Consider the following 23,926-nt stretch of genomic DNA (forward strand, 5'->3'; position numbering starts at 1 on the left):
AACAGAGACGTCGCACCAGCTTAACTCATATGTAACGTAATCTGAGATGTCACCAGCAACACCTTGTACAATTCACTGAAAAAAATACAAAGAAAGGAATACAGCTTAAAAAAATATAAATCCCAGACTACAATGGCCCAACAAGAATCTCCCTATTCAAAATATTTCCTGATTGGCCTTCACTGTAGAAGAAGAAAAAAAAAATAGAAGAGGGTATAAAACCCATTGCTGAGATTTTCAAAGCTGCCAGAGGGATACAAACACCCAGTGTCAATAAAATTAACAGCAGCTGAGCATTCAGATGCCAGCCATAACTTACTCCTCACCATTTACACCCCGTTTACTTTCTGCACTTGCCTGGGCACGAGTAATGCAAACCAGCTCCTTCCACTTCTGCCGCCAGCCTTTTTCCCCTTGCCCGTCCCAACACCCTCACACTGCACGGCTCATGTTACTGAGCAAGCAGAAAGAGAATGTAGGGTTTAGGGAATTTTTTGGAAAGTGACTATCACTGACTAAAATTAAGGCGTTTAGAAATTCTTCTGCAGATGGCAGGGTGAAGGGGGTCTTACAAAACCCAATCTCTCTCTGGAAAGAAGCAAACACAAACAGGATTTCCTTCTATTCAGCACGTTCACAGAAGTCAGCTTCAATGCTGGTGGTGGCAACAGAGGACAAGCAAGAAGCTGGTAACAAGAACTGCTGTGTTACCTCAACCTGGAGCATGAGAAAAGCAAAAAATAAGCAGGAAAGGAGTATTTTGAAGGAAGACAACACAAAAAATAGCCTCCTAGCTGCGTACATCGTGGGTGCAACAAAGGATCCACTCACAATTCACTCTTGCTCTGGCCATGGATTTGCATGGCCACAGACAGATCGTAGCCACAGCTCCCCATCTCTTTGGCTTTCTTTGCCAAGGCACGTGTACAGCAGGGATGGCAATGTGGCCTCTTCTTGTGCCACCTCACCAAACCACCATTTCATTAGTTAATGCCTCCAAAGTGCTCTGAACAAAGTGCTGAGTAACAGTATTATTCCCACCCCGGCACAAGTCCACTCCACTCTCCAAACCCAAAGAACAAAAGGAATTAGAGGATGAAGAACCTCTGTGGCACAGTTGGAAAGACACCCCTCGCAGTGCAGCTCCTTGCATGGCAGTTGTGCTTGACCTGCAGCAGCAAAAGCTTCTGTCCCACCACCCACCTCTCCCAGGCATAATCCAAAAGCTACTACTAAAAAACAAGTTTGATAAGCAAAGCAGGAGATCGCTACAATCAGGAGGTAGCTAGCCTTTTAACTCAGGAGGTTCAGTTGGGACACAGCAAAATAAGTTCACTTGAGGCAGAAGACAACACGACTGGTTTCAGCGCTTCATGCTTACATAATGATCTTACACTGAACCATCAAACCCAGCAAACATCAAATTATTTAAGAAACAAATATACATAGCAATACAATAAAGAAGGGTCCCTAGAGAAATCTGCCTCTCACTTTCTCCATCTTCTGCTTTCAGCCAGCTGTGACTGTGCCTAAGCAATCCCGGGCACACGGCTGAGAAGTCCTGCCTGGAAGGGGACATTACAGAGGGGAAAAGACATCGAGGAGCCTCTTACTGGCATCTTTGTAATATTCTGCAATCCCCTCGGGCGAGGCGGGCAGCCCGCACTGCTGCTGAACAATGCAGTTTTGAATTCAATTAAAGTGATTATCTGTTGTGCCAAATAAATTGTGTACAGCATATATCCTGCAGCATTTTACACCTTCAGGCTCATTATTTTCTAACTGTTTCCTCCTGTTTATGCGCTTTCAAATTAAATTGCTGATAATATGCGCCAAAATAAAAAATGAGCGCACCTTGTCCGAAGAAAATTGATTCTCCTTTTTCCTGAACCGGGCGATTGCCAGGTTTTATATACTCTGTTCCTGGCGATCATTAGTAATTCAATTTTCTTTTTATTAGCCCCCTTATCTGCTGAGCAATATAGTGGCAGAGCTGACCTCTTTCGCACGGGTAAATGTTTAAAATCTTTTCCCTGATTAATTTTGCCAGTTAAGGAAAAGAGGAGAAATGGCCCGGCTCTTAGCCATCACAATGAATAAAGCTTAATGTTGATTGTGATGGAATTTCTAATGCCAAGGAAATTGATTGAACGCAGCAATTACACTGCAATAGTAACTCAAGGGAAATGGGATAGTTTTCTCCTGGCCATAGCCTTTTGGTTATTTAAAACAATCCAATTTGCAAGGATAATTATATATTAGTGTTTTATCTGCCACTTGAAATGAACATGGGAGTTTTGATACTGGCCCAGCATTAGCAGGTTATTGCTGCAAATTACTTGATATCTGCTTTCTTTCACATAAAGACGAAATTAGGCCATCAATAACCAGAAAAAGGTGGACTGGGGAGATGCGAGGGGCACGAGTGCCCTCTGCAGGGCTGCAGGGAAGGAAGGGTGGCCCGAGAGACTCCCTGAAATCCCATTCTCTGCTCCTGTGCCAAACACACAGCGAAGAGGCATGGTGCAGTTCCCCATCCATAGAGTTGCCATATCTTTGACATTAAAAGAAATCTTAAAAAAATTAAAAAGTATAAAAAAAAAAAATCTTAATTTTAAGCACTTCTAGTTTTTTCCCAAAGAAAAAGCCAGGGGAATAAGAAATGGCAGCACCATCATGCCGAATGCCCAAGCAGGGTGAACACTTACCAGCACAGCAGCATTGCACAAGAGCTGCAGCAGCCAAGGAGGGCAACAGCATTGATTATTTGCAAGGGTGAGGAAAGGTTCACAACTGCAAGTGCTCACCTGTCTTTCATCAAAAACAAGAGTTGAGAAAGGGCTTCATCCTGCAAGATGTCAAATAAGTGACCAGCTAGAACTGGGAGTAAATGGCTGCTGGAAAATGGGGCATTCCCACATCCGCACTGCTGGCACAGGACTCGTAGCACTGGAGGAGCAGGCTTATCCCGCTGTTGCTGCATCTGGATCAGTCAAACCTCACTCTGAAGTTGGTATTTTCCCTTAAAACCAGTGATAAAAAGATCACACCCCTGCACCTTCAGGAAAAAAACTATCTCCAGTTTGGAGAAAGTGGATAAAGGTTGCCCAAGCTAAACTGGACAGCACGTGGCCAAAAAACACTGCAGGAAACTGTGTTGTCCCAGCGTACGCACCACAGTTTGATTGTATTGCCCTTTTGCTGTAACAAATAAGCAACAAAAAGTCAATTCAGGATAGACATTTGCCATTTAGACAACATAATTACAACATACGTTATTGGCAGGAAAGTTACTAGGCGAATGACAAAAAGCCCAGTATTTATTCTCCAAATCAAATCCTTTGGTTCTGATGCCAAAAATAAGATGGTTGGGGGAACTGCCATCCATGAAAACTCCACCCACATCTTAATTACCAGTTCGCCTCCCCCTGCTTCTTGCATCCAGAAAGAGGATTGCAGCTTAGGGCTTTCAAGTACGAGGGCAGTCCAGCAATCTCGCCATTGTGACTCCCACACAGTTAATACAGGAATTAAAAATTCAGGCTGTAAGAGCACTTCCAATTATAGCAAGTAATTTAAAATAAAAACAATAAAATACGTAATATATAAAAATATATAATTTGAAGAAAAGAAATAGGAATCAAAGTTAACTTCAGCTTGCATTTAAACAGGCTGTATTATTTCTGTGCAACACAGAGGCACCAGTGGTCTGAGGACCACATTCAGCAGCCTGATGATCTTTGTTGCTCCTCCAGCTTTTCCCTGGATAAGGAGGGAAGTAACTGCTGCCTTTTATCCCTCTTATCTTCAGATCCAAACTGTCTTGCCTACACCAGAGGCAAGTGAGACAGCCTGATCTGCCACTTCTATAGATAAATGTATATATGAAACCTGACATTCAGACAGGAGTCTGAAATATGCAGGTGCCAGATGAAGCAGACCCCATTGCAGAAGTTGTGAAGCCAGCTCAAACAAGGGGATGAGTTTCATCAGATTCACAGCCATGCCCAAAGCAGGGACATGTTACCTGAGTGAAGTCACAGCTCCTGGCAAAATAGTTATCTCCCAGTTCTCCTTCCCTCTAAAAAGAGCCTAAGAAGTTAAATGGGAAAAAGGAATAAAAAGAAAAAGGCAGTCTTTAATATTAATGGCACATTAATATTAAGTACTAAGTGGTCAAGAAGTACAACATCTAAAGGCTGTTTTATCAACATCAATTTGGCTAAACTGAGCAACAGAACATTTTCTATTCCTCTTTGCTTTGGTCAAGCGCTTGAGCTCATCCTACACAGGCATTCTGTCCCAGCGCAAGATCTGCATTAAAATACCTGGATGAACAGACCGCTAACTGCATTAGAAATGCTTCACCACTCTACCACCCCATCTGAGGAACTTCCATTTGGGACACATCCCAATTTCTGACCAGTTATTAAATGTTCCATTTAACCAAATGAGTATTTTGGAGTTAAATGATAACAGCTACAGATATCACACTCATCATGAGAGCAGCCCAAATAATCCCAAGAGAACTGCTACTAGTCTGCCACTTTCCGTTTTGTTGCTAGTATGACCACTGATCCTTAAACGAAAACACAGCGATTCCCACAGAAGCCAAGTGCCTCTGAATACAGACCATCACAAACACCAATCTGAAACCGAGTCTCAGCAGTGGCTGGCACAGCCGCACTGCTGCGCAAGATCAAACGGGTCCATTTGGATCCAAAAAGGGAATTGTAGAGTCAGGATACTGACAGGTCTTTGCGTTACATGCTTGGGAAAGGCAGGACCAATGACTTCAGTACGTACTGCAGAATTCATGCCATGTATCCCAAGAGCCTGTTTAACAGGACAGACAAGGAAACAACAAAGCTGTGTCACAATGCCACCTGCATCAGCAGGGAAGGAAGGGGCTGACCCAGTTTTTTGCACTCATGCTGCAGTGCACCTTTAAGGCACGGTCCCCAGCTGTCCTTCTGTCCCCAGCCCTGACACACACAGGTTTTATCCGACATGGGATCCCACAGCTCCCTGGGAATGCAGACATGCCAGATGCTCGCTCGCCACACTGGCATGAGCACCAACTGGATCCAGGCTCCAGCACAACCACATCCATCCAGCAGGATCATGAGCCCAGCATGAACCATCTGGCTTTTTGATCTGTTTGTTAGCTAAACTGTGCATGTTCAGACTCAAGATGACAAACTAATCAGAGGTAAGCCACTCAGCTGGCCCAGGACTGTCACCAGTCTGCTCCCAGCAAGAGAGGCGATGGGTGTTGCTTCAACATCAAGCCAGAGACTGAACATCAGTCTCACTGCTCCATTTGTGCCCTACTCTGCTCCCAGAGGTTCTCAGTAACAAATGGCAAGACTTAAAATCTACCACCTGATTAATATCCCCACTTTGCACAAGCAAAGAGAAATAAAAACAACCCTCTCAAAATCTCTCTGATAACCTGAGAGGCAGGAATTGAACCCACAAGCCTTGACTTATTCCCAGCTCACTACAGGAGTGCTGTGAAACCAGAAGACACCCACTATATATGTAATTATATGTTTAGAGACACAAAACGTGAGTGATGTCCGAGCTGCTCCAAGCCCTATCTGTGGCTACACTCTCTTATCAGACTTCGAAATGCTGCCTTGAAAATATCCTTGCCCCATCCAGCATCTAACAACCTTTTTTCATACTAGACCCTACATGTCTCCCTGTGGAAAAAAAAAAAAAACAAGAATCCTAATGCACGTAGGAACAGTCCAGCAATAATTCAACAGCTGTAAAAATCCAGAGCATAAGAAGAGTTCAACACATTAAGCTAAAATACACTGCCTAGGATTTAACCCTCTCTCAAAAGAAAAGCCTTAAGGTATAAAGGATTCAAACCTATAAACTCAATTCCAATCAAAGGAAGCAAATCCACAGGCTAATTATGAAGGTAAACATGAAGGGTCGAGGTCTGCTGGACATAAGTTGCTTGGCCTCCATGCTACAGGCATGGCTGCTGCTAAGAGGAAAGTATGTGTGGGGCAGGCACCTTGCTAGTCCTTCGCCATAACTGGATGCCCAGCAAGCAGCACCAACCCTGCCAAAATTCATTTGGCAATTTTAAAGCAGTCAAGACTCTTGCTGAATTTCTAACTGGAGAAGCAAAGCAAATGTGCATCGCTCAGCAGCTGCCTCACAGAGCAGCCAATGGCACAGGAAAGAGCAAATAAAGTCCTTTGGGATCCCCTGAGATAACAGTACAACAGAAGTTAGATTACCAGCAACCATCTACCCACATGATATCAGCATTTAGCACTCTATATCCCAGCAGCAAGGGGAAAGCCTGTAAGCACAGTAGAGAAAAGATGACAAGAACTCTCAAACTTACATTGCTGTGTCGTATCTTACAGAGCCTCTCCAGGAAGGGGATGTGCAGCCAAGTTCTCATAGTCACCATGTCAACAGGAAATATACCCAGCAAGAGATCTCAACTGCACAAAGTCCTCCTAGCAGAAAGATGTATTTAATTCAGCTCTGCAGAAAGGCTGGACAAAGCAGCAGCAAACACAGCAGAAATAACCTTATACCCTCCTCCCTGGGGAGGAGAAAAGCAGCCTAAGGAGTTCTTTTAGAGCTTCCAGTGAATGGATCCCAGTGCCACTTGATAGTCCTTTTTCCAGTCCAAATAATGCCTCATCCACCAGAGTATAATTCCTCTCCACCACAGAAAGCAAGAAAGAAATTTAGAAGCCATTTCATAATTACGGTGAGGAAGCATTTTTAATTCACCATCTAAAGAATCAGTGTCCGTGCTCCCATTAGCACAGCGAGGCACAGCAAAAAGTATTTGTGGCATTCATGAAGTGAGGAAGAGTAGTCTCACATGTGCACACCCAGATATACGCACCAGAAAAGGCAGGCAGGATATTTACTTCTAGTCATTTTAAGAACCAAATCAAGACACTTTTTTTATAGCAGGTACTGCAGTTTGCAAAGAAAAAGAGCCACAAGGCATGGTCACCAAGTTTTATTAAAGCAGATACTAGGTTCCACATCTCTGAGCTAAGACTGAGAAGTGCACAGATGCAAGCCAGAAAACAACATAGTCACTTCAATGCAGACAACTCACAACTCTCCGAAGTCAGGGTTTTGGCTGTGCTAGGTTTGGCTACATCTGTCAGGAATGGTTTGATAGTCTGATCCACTTTTGAACAGGTCAATGAACTATACACTCTCCCAAAGTCACTTCCAGACACATATTCCATTTTTTCCCCCCTACTTTCCTAGACTTCTTTATTTGCCAACTTTACTTTGAACAAAGCCAGGAGCACAACTGTATTTCCACTCTATCTACATATTTTCACCCCTGTGCAGTTTAAAATTATATTTTTTTTTTCAGTATGGGAACATTACCTTCAACCAAGGAGCTAGAACTCAGAATATATTCCCAAAAGACACAGGCTTTTGGCAGCTGCCACTCAGGCTTCCAGGGGGGCAGAAGATTTTGATCCATTTTGTATACTCTTAACCTATGTGAAAGCTTCATTTCACTGGGCTTATGTTTTTACTGAGAGCTTCTAAAAAGAAGAGATGTTTGCCAAGTCAAGCGAGATGGGTGCTAGGAGCCTTCCCAAGGCAGCAGCTTGAGCACTGTGATCTCCTCAATGGCACACACAGCTGACCAAACTACAGCGAGGCCACTGCTCTGCACAAATCCAGGTGTAAACATGAAGCCACACAGAGAACAAGGATCTGGTTTAACCTCAGGTCTGTTCCTGGATCACCCGAACAGCTTATATCCCTGTAACCAGCAGGGTCTCAGTTTCCTCATAGGTAAAATGCTTTGCAAGCCCAAATTTCTCTGTCTCTCCAAAGCCTACTGTAGAGGTGTTAGCATCAGGCTCTCAGCAAGCACAGTACGTTCTTTAAAAAAGAGCTTTACAGCATGAAGATTTATTCAATTACTTGTACTGGATATGCCACACTGGAGAAAGGTCCCCATCAAGTAGTTTGTGAGATATGAGCCCTAAATTCACCCCAGAATAGCCAGTGGACAGTTCTGGGGAGACTGAAGGGCTGCTTCCCTCCTTCTACACATCACCCAAGGAAGAAAAGCCTTGTTGCCCCCACATCACCATCACAGTTGGGTCTGGCCACATGCTATATCCACCACCTCTAATTTCAAAGATCACAGAAGCACAACCACAGTGCAAGTATGACCAAGACCTCCAACAGTACATGCTGCCTTCACATACTGCATGAAAACTTCTAACACAGCATCTGGAGGTGCAGTCTTTGTGCCTTTCCAGCCACCAAAAGGATTGGCTGACATCCTTAAATGGAGCAAGATTCAGCCCCAAAGCCAGGCAACTGCTTGAATGCTGGATCATCAATGCAACTGCACAAATGCACATATTATTCTCCTTATTGCCCTTTACAGTGTGTTTCAAACTGCCTTTTACTTAGGTGTCTGTCAAGGGAGACCTTTGAGAGAAATCATATTCTTCACAACCTGCACTGAGATCAGATGGTAGCATTTTTATTCTAGTTAGGAAGCCTATGTTTATTTAACTTTCCACCAAACTCCTCTAGTTTAATAAATTCCCATTAGTTTTGCATTAATTATTCCTGAACCCAAGATCTTCTTGGAAGGTGGCAAATGTATGAGGAAATACAGAATAGTTTTGTAAGAGAACTTGTCAGAGGAAAATTTTAGCAGTAATTTGAGTAAATTATGGCAAAAATATCAACGGACTGTTCAAATACTGATAGTTGCCATTAAGCCTCTCCCGTGAGTCACTGCTTGCCTCCTAAAGCACCAGAATGAAAATTCTGCTCCCAGCATCCCTCCCATCCCTCCAAATCCATCTTCAAACACACACATGAAGGGAAAAATCCCTTTATTCTCCTCCCACAAAAAGCTTTTCCCTTTCCTGAACAGCAAGCCCCCCATTCTTGTCTTTTCATCCATCAAAACACAGTAACATCTCAATGCAGTGATTTGTCTGAATAAGAATTAATTATAATCACACATGTAAACTCACTAGTTGAAATTCTGTGGTTTCCTGCTCTGTCTTCCTGAAAACAGAGGCTCAACAGCTTTTACTTTTGGAGGTAGCTCACAGCTACATCACGGCCTTAACAGCCCTCCCAACTCAAGCAATGCCTACCCACAATGTCACTGGCCACCTTGCTGTACATCAACAAGCACAGCACAGGAACAAAACATGCTTCAAATACATTTGAGGAAACTGAATCTCAGGGGAGCAGAGCCACTTGTCCACATAAATGGCCACTGAATAGCAGAATCAGACTTTGAGCCAGAAACATCACGAAAACATTTCGCGCACGCGTAGGTGTAGCTGATTTCTACTCTGACCATTGCCAGCCCAAGCCAGCACACATGGATGTAAACAAAATGGACATGGTATTCCTCTGATTATTGCTATTTTAAGCAAATTTCATACAAAACCTAGATGCCCACAGACATGGAACTGGGAAACAGGTGCATTAGGTAGGTCTATAGTTGCTAGAGGGGTGTCTCACAGCATGCACAAGCTTTTACCCAGTGCAAAAAGAAAGATTAGTCTCACAGAAGTATTACTGCCTCTGCTACCCTCTTCCTTCCTTGAGCACCTTCCTGTACGATGCCTGCAAGTCCAGCAAAACCACACTAAAAGCAAGAAGCAACTTTAAAATGGCCTTGTCAGGAGATGTCAAAGCACAAGACAGCTCTGAGGTAAGGCAGAATTTTTTTACTCCACCCAAACTTCTCCTCAGTGTTTGGTCCAGGACTGACAATAGCAGATACATCTCCTGGAGGACTCGGTAACTCATTTCCAAACCCAAGAGTGTCCCCTGGAACCACTTTGCAGTCAGCGAGCACTGTCATCCCTTGGGACAGCTGTTCCTACCTTCCTTGGTAGAGACCTGCATCCCAGGGACCGGCAGCCTGCAGAGCCTGTGCGTGGAGATCTGTACCAGTCCCTTGGGAGAGGAGCGTTTCAGTGGCACAGAAGGTTTCCCCCGCAAAGAGTTTTTCTTCCTGAGATGGAAGTGGCTTTTCAGAGGCACGGTGGGTGAGGAGCTGTTCTTCTTATCTGTCAGGGAACTGTGAAAGGGAACACCACACAGTTAGAAGAAAGGAGAGAGGTGACCAAAATGTACTCAGTCCCCTTTCCTAGCACTGAGAGGAGAAGCTGGATCACCAAGCTCCACACTGGTCCCCTACCCAAGGGTGCTAAGAAGCACTGAACAGAAAATTGCAAGTAAATAGACAAGTGTAATGAATTTCTGGCAAAGCACAGATGGAAAATGAGGTATTTGACAGCCTAACTTGACTCATTCCCTTTTGCTTTCTGCTCAGCGGATGTGGGTGAGAGGATAGACTCATAGAATCATTTTAAGTTGGAAAAGATATTTAAGATCATCGAGTCCAACCGCTAACTCAGGACTGCCAAGCCCACCACTGAACCATGTCCCCAAGCACCACAACTATGCATTTTTTAAATATGCTCAGGGATGGTGATTCCACCACCTCCCTAGGCAGCCTCTTCCAGTGCTCGATAACCCTTCTGAAGAAAAAGCCAATCTAAACCTCCCCCCGTGCAACTTGAGGCTGTTTCCTCTTGTTATTCGGGAGAAGAGACTGACCCCCACCTTACCACAACCTCCTTTTAGGCAGTTGTAGAGAGTGATAAGGTCTCCCCTCAGCCTCCTTTCTGCAGACTGAACAACCCCAGTTCCCCCAGCTGCTCCTCGTAAGACTTGTGCTCGACCTTTTCACCAGTTTTGTTGCCCTTCTCTGGACACGCTGCAGCACCTCAATGTCTTTCTTTTAGTGAGGGGCCCAAAACTGAACACAGGATTCACCAGTGCCAAGTACAGGGGGACAATCACTTCTCTAATCGTGCTGGTCTTTAGCAAGATGGGGGGGGGGGGCTCATCTCCCCAACTGCCAAAAAATCCCAAACAACCCCAGCTTCTCCAGGCACCTTGCTCCAGAATGATCCACCCACAGCCACATAACCCAGCAAACCAGGAGGGCAAGGAAGGGATGGAAACCTGTGATGAAGCACTGAGCAGAGGATCTTGAAAATAGAAGCAGGAATCAAGGCACCAGATTCTCAGTCTTTGCCGTTTACCAGCTCACTGCATCACTCAAAATATTTAGGCCACAGCCCTCAATTTTCAAGAGCTCAAGCTTGGCATTGTTGTAGTGAGAAAGGAGCCAACCACGTGTCCGCTACACTGAGGGTATCTCTAAGTTCAGTGATATAGAGGTCACACAGCTGTGCCACCAACCCTCACCTCCTCCTGTTTATCCCTTCCCTGCAGCACAGGCTGGGCTTGCATACGGCCCTGCTGAGAAACACAGCTTTCCCACCGGGAGCACAATGTGACTAAGCCCTTGCAGCACTTCCACGACACACCTGCTTTCAGAGAAAGTTTGGTCCCAATCTCTTATCTGTTTCCTCTGGACTCCCAGCCTGGTGCAAAACCTTTTTACAGATAACTCAGCCCACACACCTTTTCCTTCCGCCAAGCTTCATTTATAAACGTCCCATTGTACTCTGTCCCTATCAGACATGGCCAGGGGGAAGAACTTGCTCCACAATACCCCAGGAGTATCTGCTGATCTGGCACACCACACGCTCCCAAGGTAGCTATGACAGCCACAGATCTGTCACTGATTTGACAAGAAGAAGGAAGAACAAGAGCCTTCAGGGAGGACACTTTGGGTTACTGGTGGATAGCACAAAAGGATGGCACCCAAGGGATGAAAGTACCAGCAGAGCAGCACAGATAGCACTTCTTCTACAGTAGAGCGTGCACAACTCACCTCCCATCCCTGCTCCATCCCAGGGTCTGCACAATGCTTTACAGGAACAGATAGTACATGATACAGCAATTCAAACCACTTCTCCTTTCCCCAGCCCCCAATGCAACAAGGTTATGCAAGTTTGAAAATAAATCGAGACAGCTCTTTCCTTCCCTTGGAATATTAGTCTGTTATTCAGGTCAGGGAGGAGTCTCGTGAGTGCTGCAGAAGTCTTTGGAGAACAGGGGTGGGAGCTAAGAAGAAAACCCAGCTCTGTTTCAAAGGTTGAAGTCATAGTTACAGAGCCTGCAAAAGCAATTAAAACCTGAAGCCTTCCAACCCTGGAAAGCAGGATGCCTCCAGACAGAACAAAGTCACCACACTTCAAAAGCAAAAGGCACATACATATACCCTTCCAGTTTACAGTGCTCACTGGAATTTCACTTATAGCCACAACTTTGCCAATCAACACAAAACCCAACAAGTGTGACGACACCACTCTGAAGATGACCAACAACTTACCCCGAGTTTCCTTTTCTCTTGATGATTTTTGTCCGACTCTTCACTTTATAACTGGAGAGCACAGCATCACCAGAGGACTTTGCGCCACCAAGACCAACAGCGGCAGCACTCTGAGGTGGTGGGGCAGCACCAGCTCGAGGGAGGTTTGGAGCTGGAGGCTTTATCTGATCCTCAGATCGCCACCTGAATGCTGACTTGGAGGTGGAGGGTGAGGTCTGCAGGCTGGTGGCTTTCCACTTATACTTGCTGGGAGAAACACCTAGTTTAGACTGCAGTCCCGATTTCTTCAGCTTTACTCCCAATTCTGCTTTTGGTGATAGTTTAGCACCTCTGTCCGCTCCACCAGCAACCTTCTTAGCACTTTCAGAAGCTCTAGGGCTGACCCACCTCTTCACAGTACAAGAGCATTTGCCAGGGTTTGCAACCCACGTGTAATTAGTTTTCCTGAACTTTGGAGCTTTGCTGGAGATGGATACTGAGGCAACTCTTTGGAGACCAGCAGCTTTGGGGACTACAGAAAAACTGCTCATCCCAACCACCAAAGTCGCAGCCTGAGCAGATCTAGAGCATGTCTTGCCATTTCCAAGGAGCTTCGGCTCTCCGAAAGCATCTCTGACTTGCTCACAACTAGACTGCCCTGGAGCTGGTGGTTCTGACTTCCTTTGCACCAAGTGCCGAGCTGGCTCGCGATCTGGCAACACCAAAGGCTGCTGTGGCTCTGATTTCAGTGTCACAGCGCTTTCACTGGTGCTTCCGCAGGAGGCAAGGGAGCTCCTGGCCACGTCACCAGACAGACGCACCATTCTAGGCTTATCTGACATGCTCACGTACGCTGAACTCACAAACCGGTGAGATGAACTAAATGAAACTGAGAGAGAGGGTCTTCTCTCTTCACTTCGGCTTGTGTATGAAGATTTCTGCACATTTTTACTGTCGCTTGGAGCACTGACCACCGTTTTCAGCCCAGAAAATTCACAGTAAGAACCCACATCAGCAAAGCCTTTCATATCTACAAATGGGCCAGCCCTCTGTGGCAGCTGGATCCCCACAACTATATTACCATCTGTGGTTAAGTCCACATGTCTCTCCGGAGACGATTCTGGTGGTTCAGATGCCTGGCTGTCCCCATGGCTTCCAAAAGCCCAAGATGTGCTGGCACCTCCACCACTTCCAACCTCACATGCTGATCCCAGCGGCCGGTTGACAAGAGAGTATTTTTTCCTCCAGGAGTGACCTTGGCGCAGCTGGAAATCCCTGGAAGCCTGCTGGGGGTACCTGGCTGAAAATGCCCCCCTCCTGTTGAAGGCAGGCTGGTGGGGGTTGTTCCACCTCGGCAGTGCAGGTGGCAGCGGCCGTGGTGCATCCCCATGTGTGTTTTTATGGTCATTTATGAGACCTAAGGAAAAGAAGACAGGGACTGTTAACCACCATTCCTACAGGAGTTTGGCAGCATCACAACGTTGGTTTTCCTTGTGCTGCAATGAGGACAATCACTCCACACAGTCTTGCGCAGGCCACATTTCACATAAGCAGTGCTGGAAGGAAAAACTTAAAACAAGTATCTCCCTCAATCCTCACAAAAGTCAGCAACAAAAGTGATTTTGCAGGCGAGCTCAATGCAGGTCTGAATCACATTCACCAACACACCCTTAACACACTGCACTAGTGCTGTCAGCCACATTTTGCCCCCTAAACAATCTTTTTTATGTGCCAAAACAGACATGTGAATTATTGGTTTTGGAGACTAATTTTTAAAAAAAATGTTAATTTTATTTCCAGATATCTTTTCAGAACAGTCTCTGAGTGCCTGCAAGTAGTCCAGCACAGCCACTGCCAGCCCCAAACACAAAGCATAGACTCACAGAATCATTTAGGTTGGAAAAGACCTTTAATATCCAGTCTGACCATTAATCCTAATGCTGCCAAGCCCACCACTGAACCATGTGCCTAAGCACCACATCTACACATCTTTTAAATACCTTCAGAGATGGTCACTCAACCTCTTTCCTGGGCAACCTCTTCCAATGCTTGTCAACCCTTTCAGGGAAGAGATTTTTCCTCATATCCAATCTAAACCCCCCCACAAGCAACTTGCAGCTGTTTCCTCTCATCCTATCACTTGTTACTTGGGAGAAGAGACTGACCCCCACTTTACTACAACCTCCTTTCAGGCAGTTGTAGAGAGTGATAGTCTCCCCTGAGCAGCCTTTTCTGCAAGCTAAACGCCACCAGTTCCCTCAGCCACCCCTCATAAGACTTGTGTTCTAGACCCTTCACCAGCTTCATTGCTCTACTTCAAAGCAGCAATGAGGAGGCTCCGAGGCAGCCCCAGTTTTGCTGTTGAGTCACTGCACATCCTTCTGCCAAGCCACTCCACCTCCCCGGTGCTTTGCTCTACTAACAAAGTTGTTTGTATAATACATACATGTCAATTAGGGAGGGTCTGCACTTGTTAAGCCTCAGTGTTTAGGAAAAACCTTACAGCAAAAGGGATTATCAAAGGATTTTTAATACTTATATTTTAGGGATACGTCAGTATAGAAAAGTTTTTTCTACACAAGAGGTCACAGAGCCACCAAAAGAGCAGCGTCAGCAGATCCCTCCTGGAAAAGGCAAGGACCATGCTCTCCTCCCTCTCATTACACCCCTGCCACGTAGGAGCTCCTGGACAGAGGCAGATCCCCCACAAGGCCCAAGCAGTTTCCAGCCTTACTAATGAAGGAAAATTACTTTGGGGTCTATAAATAGTGAGTGAGTGCTAAGAATAAGCACTGATGCTCACCAGAGGTAGGAAAGGGCACGCAAATATATCCCCCCTGCACTCATCCACCCTGCCGAGGAGTCAAGGGACAGAGGGCGAGGGGCACATCCCACCTCTGTGCCACCAGCCCCGGGGGACATGGGGGAGGGGACACCTCCAGCCCCCAGCCAGGAGGGTCACAGGCCCTATAAGAACGAGCAACATGGGGGAACTCCCTACCGTGGGGACCTCTGAACCCCTCCGGTGCTCTCCTCCCTCCTTGCCTTGGCCCATCCAGCACTCGGGGGTCTCTCCCCTCTCCCACCTCTTGGGCCCTTACCAAGCCTCAGCCCTCCCCTCCCCGGCACTCCGGGTTCCTCTCCGTTCCCCTCCCCCACAAAACTCCCAGGCCCGCCGTCAAAACCTGTCCCTTCCCCCCAGACTCCAAAGTCCCCTTCACAGCCTGCCCCTCCCCCCCAGAAGGCTACGGGGTCCCCTCAGAACCCGCCACTCCTCCCCCCCGGGTCCCCTCACAACCCGCCCCTCCCCCCACCGGGAGCCCTCACAACACGCCGCTCTTCCCACACACAATCCGCCCCTCCCCCCCATCCCCGGGTCCCCTCACAACCCGCCCCTCCTCCCTCCTCCCCCGGGTCCCCTCACAACCCGCCCCTCCCCCTCCGGCTCCCTTCACAGCCCGCCCCTCCCCCTCTTCCCCCTCCCCTGTTCCCCTCACAACCCGCCCTCTTCTCCCCCAAGACTCGGTGTCCCCTCACAGCAGCCGCCCCACCATTCCCCCGGCCCGGCCGTACCCTGCAGCTGGCAGATCTGCCGCCACAGCTGCTCCCTCTCTTCCATCCCCGCAGCGCTCCCGCACACCCCCGCCCCGCCACGTCATCACCCAGCGCCGGCCGTTGGCCGGTCACGTGAGCGCGCAGCGTCACGTGGCGCCCGCAGCCGCGGCGGCCGTCGCTTAGCAACGGGGGCAGCCACGGCCTGCGCGGCCGGCCCCGGCTCCGGCCCAACGCCCAGCGCCTCCGCTCACGGCTGGCGCCGGCTCCCGCCGCCCCCCGTCCCCAGCCTGAGCTGGCCTGGCTCTCTTCAACCTCTGTCCCATGCCCTGCCTAATCCAGCGGTCCCCATTTTGTCACCATGCAAAGCTTTTAATGCTCTCCCACCAAACATCATTCACTCTAAACTGGAGAGACATGGATGTGACGGGTGGAGCACTCGATAGATAAGGAATTGGCTGGATGGTCACACTACGAGAGTTGCGCTCAATGGTTCGATGACCAAGTGGAGATCGGTGATGAGCGACATTCCTTAGGGGTCAGTACTGGCTCTGGTGCTGTGCCACATCTTTGTCATGATGTGGACAGTGGGGTCGAGTGCACCCTCAGGAGGTCTGCCGACAACACCAAGCTGTGTGGTGTGGTCAACGCGCTGGAGGGAAGAGATTCCATCCAGAGGGACCTTGACAGGTTGGAGAGATGGGGCCGTGCAAACTTCATGAAGTTCAGTGAGGCCAAGTGCAAGGTCCTGCAGCTGGGTCAGGGCAAACCCCAGCATCAGTACAGGCTGAGCAGAGAATGGATTGAGGGCAGCCCTGTGGAGAAGGACTTGGAGGTGCTGGTGGGTGACAAGCTCAGCATGGCCCAAGAATGTGTGCTTGCAGACTAAAAACCTGTCTTCTGGGCTGCATCCCAAGCAGTGTGGCCAGCAGGCTGAGAGAGGGGATTCTGCCCCTCTGATCCGCTCTGGTGAGAACCCCACCTGGAGCACTGCATTCAGCTCAGGGGACCCCAACATAAAAAGAACATGGACCTCTTGGTGCAGGTCCAGAGCAGGGACACAGAAATTGTCCAAGGGCTGGAGCACCTCTACTATCAAGGCTGAGAGAGTTGGGTGTGTTCAGCCCGGAGAAGAGAAGGCTCTGGGGAGACCTTAGAGCAGCCTTTCAATACTTAAAGGGGGCCTATGAGAAAGATGGGGACAGACTTTTTAGTAGGGCCTGAGTGAGAAGGCAAGGGAGAATGGTTTTAAATTAAAAGAGGGTAGATTCAGACTAGATAGAAGGAAAAATCCTTTACTGTGATGGTGATGAGGCACTGGAACGGGTTGTCCAGAGAAGCTGTGGGTGCCCCATCCCTGGAAGTGTTCAAGGCCAGGTTGGATGGGGCTCTGAGCAACCTGGTCTAGTGGGAGATGTCCTCGCCCATAGCAGCTAGTTGGAACTAGATGGTCTTTAATGTCCCTTCCAACTCAAACCGTTCTATGATTTCCTGTCCCCAGCCCAGTGTGGCTGTCCCCATACTGTCCTCAGCCATGATATCTGCACTCAGGGAGGGAGGATCTCTCCCTTGGGCTGCAGAAGCCTATAGATGGAAAACACGTACAGCTGCATAAGCACCTACATACACAACAGAACAGATGCTGATCCAGCACATGCTTACATCAATGTGCCATCACCAAGTTTTACAAGAACTTTAAAATTAAGCAAAAATTGCCATGTGCTTAAAAACTAAGGACAAAGAAAGGAAATAAGGCTTGTGATTAGAGCAGAAGCAGGTGTCAAACCACTTACTTGGTCCCAGCACTGGCTCCAGCAGCGATGCCCCAGGTAACCCTGGGCATGCCACTTTACCTCCAGGTTTGCCCACTGAATGCAGCTGCCACTCTTTACACAGCTCTTTACGTGGTGTTTGCAGAAAAGCAGGCCACCTGTAACTCAGCAGCTCCAAGGAACCCCACAAGCCTTGGCTCTGAGCAGCTGCTTATAATCTAAACCACAGAAGAAAGTCAGGATTTGCAACAATACTTCACATTTTGCCTGCTGAAAATAAAGACAATAGCATTTCAAAATAAATGGGGGGAAAAGCAATATCAGTAAGTAAAACACATTTATTTCCTAACCCAGCCTAATTAAAATTGTGATAAACGCAGTCATGATTCATGTCAAAAATAGAATGTGGTGTGATAAGTGCAATTGTTGTACTCTGTGTAAATCTGGGACCTGTATCGCAGTTGTGGTGAGTGGGCACGTGTGATTCTCCTTTGAGACAATGTGATGGCTTCCCCTGAGGCAATCGCTGCTTGGAAAAGCCCGCCAAGGGAGATAAGGAAGGCAGGCCAGCGAAAGCCCGCCGGAGGAGACAAAGACCTTGAGATTTGAAAAAGCACGCCAAAGGAGAGCCAATAGGAGGAGAAGGTGTACCCTAGCGACCCAGTGGGGAAAGAGCCGAACGAACATCTGGCAAGAAGAGATTGGCCAAGATCCGGGCATAAAAGACGCTGCTTTTAGGACTCAGGTGTGCCTGCGGTGGAACTAATTGAGTTCTCTGCGCGCCCAGCGCTGTTTTTGCTTATTGTTTCTCAACCTAAATTGATTGAACCCCAAATAAAATTGTTTTAATTGTTATCGTTTATAACAAAATGAAGTATAATACCCTGTTCATCATCACAAGTAAGAGTGCCAAATCTACAAAGTGTAGAATCTACAACTGAATTCACAACTGGGAAGGATTTTAATACAGGAGAGGACTTTCCTGCAAAAGTGAAGTGTGTGAAGCTCAAGAGTAACAAACTGACCCACACAGGAAATGACATGACAAACTTCTCTGCACTTTGATGGGGTGGTGATATTCACTTTGCTTGTAAGCATTACAGTTGGACTCATTGATCTTCAGGGTCTTTTCCAACCTAAATGATTCTATGATTTCTATGATTCTGTCCCAACTGTCCCCAGCTATTGTCCCCAGCTTGGCCTATCCTGGCTGCTCCCTCTCCGCAGCGCAGCCTGGCCCAGCTGTTCCCATCTCCTGTTCCTTCTGCATCCTCATCCAGCCATCCCCTGCCCACATCCCAGCCTGGTCCAACTGTTCCCCTCTCCTGCCTCCAGCCTGGGCTATTGCAGCTGTCCCTGTTCCCAGCACGGCCCCATCCAGCTGTCTCCATCCAGCTGTCCCCATCCCCTGTCCAGTCTTGTCCAGCCATCCCCTGCCCCCAGCCCAGCCTGGTCCAGCTGTCCCCATCCTCTGTCCACTGCCCAGCCTCACCCAGCTATCCCCTGCCCCCATCCCAAACTGGTCTGACTCCCCCATCCCCAACTGGTCTGACTCCCCCATCCCCTGTCTCCAACCTGGGCTATCCCAGCCTTATCCAGCCATCCCCTGCCCCCGTCCTGTGATCCCTGCCCAGCCAGACTCCCCTGCCCATCTCTGCCCTCTCCCATCACCAGTATCTGCCCAGAGACCACCACCACCACAGCCTGTACCTGCAGACACGAGATGGACAATCTCCTGGTGACCCCATAGAACCACCTCCAGCAAGGAAACTTTAATTACACAGGTCAGCCTTGCAAGTCCTTTTTTCTCATATTTTTGCTGTACTTGTTTAAAATGTTTTGCAGAACTAGTCCCAAAGCTGCAGAGGTTAACTTGTGGTAGGGCAGGCAATCCTAGATGTTTGCAGCTTCCTGCAAGAATGGGCAAGTTTAGTCCCACATTTAAAGCCTTTGTTGTGTGTTAGATGTGCCGGTAAGGCTGCAGCAGCAGCAAAGCAAAATAGCTGCTGCAGTCAGGGTAATTTTGAGACATCATCTGGGCACAGGAGTTTGCACCTTCTACTTAAGCAAGAAAAAGGCATAAGTGGCTCTGCAAGTTATGTTTTGTAATGTTTCATGGACAGCTTTCAGGGCGGTTCACGTTTGGAGGAGGAGTTTCTCAATTCCTCCTGGAAACGAGGGGCAAATCAAGAGCAGGAGACAGTTTTCTTAGGTCTGATCCTAGTCCCTATCCCCTAAATTACTTTCTTTGACCTGAACTGTACCCACTGGGCACACGTCCCATCCTGAAAGTCAGATGGCCCCTTGTTACCAACACAAATCAGGAGTATTCACAAATTGTATCCACCCAATTGAGTGCACAATCAGAGAATGTCATTTACATGGACGTTATCCTTAAGGAGTCTGTTTTCTGAGCAATTTCATCCTTCCCTAAGGGAATAAACCTTGTAACTTTAAACAAAACCATAACAGAACCTCAAGTCTGCAAAGGACATAAAAATCCAGACTAAGATAATTTTTTAAACAATTTGGGAAAAAAAAGCTGAGCTAAGTAGCTGTACCAGCACAACGCTATTCCCTTCTAAACACTCCCATGATGGGAACTTTATAAAAGCAACCAATCATCAACTTCAAATTATTTAAAATAGAAGCTGTCCCTTGGGACGTCTCACTTCCCATTGCAGTTAGGGAGCTATGCCTGTCCCAGCTCTGATCAAATAACATCCCCGGGGCAAGCCCATGATTTGCCTGCTCAGAAAGGTAGATTTAGTAAATTATTTATGGTGTGTTTAGTGGCCTTTTAAAGCAATTCAGTAGCGGAATATGGGGAAGAGCCAGCCTGTAGGAATAAACCCCTTTGTGCAGATGGTGGCAAAAGCTTCAAAATACAAAGCAATCAGGGAGCCTGGCCATTATTAACCTCCCCTGAAACCCTAACACTGCAAAAATAACCCCCACATTCTCTCTTGTTGCAAAGTCTTGCACATATGGGAAAGGGCTGGGAACCAGACAGGCAGAGATGGCAGATCTCCTCCCTTTGGGTGGCCTCAGATCAGATGCGATTGATCACAAAGCCCCACCCAGGGTTTTGTAACCACTCTAAACTGGCAGAAATTGGCACTTCTGCCAAAAGAAGCCTCCTCCGCTCCCAGCTGCTTGTTCCCTCCCTTGTGCTGGCACAAAGATTGGAGTGGCTTGCATAAATGAGCGAGGACAGGCTGCTCTGAATTAAAATTAATTCAGCACATGCAGAGGAAAAGCTGATTTTTAGTATAGGGAAGCCATGTATCCACCACTCCCACAAAACCCAGCCTCAGGAAAGAGTGAGCTAAAAGCAGTGGGCCCCGTTTTGCCAATCTACACCAAAATATGTAACTAGAAAAAGCAAAGTATAGGGCAAGGCAGTGCTGCAGGGTCTTGGGCCACTTGGGATCCTCCTCGGATGCTCATTGGATCCCTGTAAGGAGAGCTTTGGTAGGGGGGGGCATCCAGAGGAGCCAAGGTGCCATTTTAAGTGTGAACTGGATCTTCTCCAGGGAGCAGGAGTGGAGCATCCTGCCTCGGGGCAAACAGTTGGCATAGTTTCACATACCTCCCCTGAGATGCATGCGGAGGGCAAAGGAGAGAAAAGGGTGCTGCATCATCGCTAAAACAAACACTTCTTTTTTTTTTCTTTTCAGCCCACCATGAGGAAGCACTACCCTTTTAACTGCCTCACCACTCAGTGCCTGTTACAAGCAACACGTCTGAAAGCTACTGGAATTTGCAGCACTTGTTCTTTGTTCATAGTGCTACGCTTGTATGACACTTGTTTGTAAGTCTAATTTAATTAAAAAAACAGTAAAAAGTGAGTGCAGGGTTTTGATGCTGCACTAGCAGAGTGTCTACATGTGAGAAAACACCCCAGGGAGGGTAGCACATTTAAGAGAAATTAAATTGTCCCATTCAGCCCAGAATAAACATGGTGCTAATCCCTCTAATGGCCTTAAACATCACCCAAACTGCGGATCCAGTGACAAGCATGCAATAGGACCCAATTAAGCTGCTCAGACATTTGAAATCATGTCCTCAACAGCTTTGGTTTAGTTTGGAGGCTCTTGATGGCTTTCCATAAACTTGCTGAGACAAGCTAAAACCCCAAACTTTAAGCGCTGCACCAGCAGATTGCACAGACCTGATGACAGGGTGAGTGGGAGGCACTGGTGTTTCTGCTGCCTGCTCACCCGAGCACGTTTATGAGGGCACAGGGGTCTTCTGGGATCCCTGGATCCTCCAGCATTGCCTAAAATACCCAGCACTGTCTGGGATCCATTTGCAGGAGCATCATGTATAGGATAGCAGAGAATTATTCTCTCTGGGGGCACCTGTGAGCCTCAGCTGGAGCATTACATCAAGCTTTTGGGGAGACACATTAGAAAAAAGGTAAGAATCCTGATGGAAGCAAAAAATCTAAAGAGTTAAGGTTTAACAAACATCACCCATAAAGAAAAGCTAAAAGATTTTCAGGTTTTGATTTAAAAAACAAACAAAAAAACCCAAAAAACCAAAAAACAAAGAAAGGAAATAATACTAGAAACAGATATCTAATTAAGTGTGCTTGACATTGCAACAAAGGACATTCAAGGTACAGCTCAGGAAATTTTTTCCAACTATCCAAAGAAGAGGTTACCTGGTGAATATGGGAAGCTTTGATGCAAGTGCGTTGGGATGGTCGAGACGTTCTGAACACTGCTGTGGGCTCTGAGTCAGGTGTCCTCCTCAGCTTGTTTTCAGCCTCTCTTCGTACAGTCCTGTCAGCTCCATGGTGCCTTGCATGTGTAGTCCCAACATCAGTGGCTGTCCCCTGCATCCTTTTGTTGAAGCATCATGAAAAAAAAGAGTCCGGAGCTGACTGACCAGTTCCCTCCTGTGCCAGCACCTGCACTTGTACGGCTATGGCATGGACTCACGGGATGTGATCTGGCTGCAGAGCAATTTATCCTTATCCTCCTCCTCCTCCTTCTCCTTCCGGTTTAGTTTTCAGCTTTACCTGGTCGCTAATAAGGTTCACCATGCAATCTCAGGAGTGTAAGTGATGGGACAGAAGTTCATGGGATAAGAGCAGTGCAGGGAGCACTTTCTAGGCAGTAGCTTGGATCTGTATTTCTCTAACCTAAGCACAAACCCACACTGTTTCAGAACACCTGTGGCTGTGAGTCCAGCTGATCACAAGATGAAAGCCACTGATTTAGAAAGAAAACCCAAATCTGAGCTGCAGCTGCTGAGAAACTCTACCTCCCATTTTGACCCGTCTCATGGCTGACCAGATAACTGTTTCTGGGAAATGCATTGCTCAGGTGGTAGGGGCTCACCCAGACAGGGAAGCTGGTGGGACCTGTGCAGGCACTTAGGAGGAAGATGGGGTATCTGAATTTGCTGTGGAAGGATGCCAGGAGCCAATGTAAAGCTTCAGGAGGAGGCGTGACACAGGCCAAGCAGCAGGCAGAGGAGATAATTTTAGCAGCAGCAGCTTGCTGGCTAGACTGAAGCAATACAAAGATTAAAAAAAAACAACAACAAAACACAAAACCAAAACAAACTACCCCAAAAACAACGGAAAGGAAGAAAATTGACCACAGAAAGGATTGCAGGACAGGTTTTCATTAGAGACGAGGAACAATTAACACCATTGTACAAGACAGTGGTGAAAACTAATGTGCAATGGTGTGCATGATGTGTGAGATAAATTCAGATTAGGGAATGGTTTCTGAGATACTCTGGAGAATGGAGAGCCTCTCACTAGAGGTGCCTGAAACAGCTGACTTTTCTTAGCCTTCCACACCAAGATATGATACAGCTACTCTCTGCAAACGTGTCAGAGGAAGGAAGGAATATTGCAGGAAAAGGAAGACCTATTCAAGCACAAATCAATGAATCATAGAGTGGTTTGGGTTGCAAGGGACCTTCAAAGATCATTTGGTCCAAATCCCCTGCCATGGGCAGGGATACCTTCCACTAGATCAGATTGCTCTAAAGTCCCGTCCAAGCTGGCCTTGAACACTTCCAGGGATGAAGCATCCACAGCTGCTCTGGACAACCTCCTCCAGTGTTTCACCACCCCTATCACAAATAATTTCTTCCTTATCTCCAATCTAAATCTACTGTCTTTCAGTTTAAAAGGACTCTGCAGTACAAAAGGCAGTATTGCATTATTACGTTTAGCCTTGAAACTAAAGACACCTCTAATCATCCTAAGAACCAGAGCCCAAAACAAGTGGGCTTATATGGAAGAAGTGAGCAGAGGGCTGAACTCAGG

The 23,926-nt window shown here is 47.2% G+C and overlaps 1 protein-coding gene across 1 annotated transcript in view; it reads right to left on the minus strand.

The window, feature by feature from the left end:
* ZC3H3 (zinc finger CCCH-type containing 3) overlaps positions 1-15,952 on the minus strand; it is a 186,700-nt gene extending 170,748 nt beyond the window's left edge. Inside the window, exons 1-3 of the mRNA XM_056330599.1 lie at positions 15,881-15,952; positions 12,329-13,724; positions 9,900-10,096 (exon numbers count right to left, since the gene is read on the minus strand). Coding sequence (XP_056186574.1) covers positions 9,900-10,096; positions 12,329-13,724; positions 15,881-15,926 — 1,639 coding nt within the window. The 5' untranslated portion in view covers positions 15,927-15,952. The remainder of the gene's footprint in view (positions 1-9,899; positions 10,097-12,328; positions 13,725-15,880) is intronic.
* Between the last annotated feature and the right edge of the window lie 7,974 nt (positions 15,953-23,926).

Source organism: Falco biarmicus, chromosome 3 (genome assembly GCF_023638135.1).
Source record: "Falco biarmicus isolate bFalBia1 chromosome 3, bFalBia1.pri, whole genome shotgun sequence".
Taxonomy (NCBI): domain Eukaryota; kingdom Metazoa; phylum Chordata; class Aves; order Falconiformes; family Falconidae; genus Falco; species Falco biarmicus.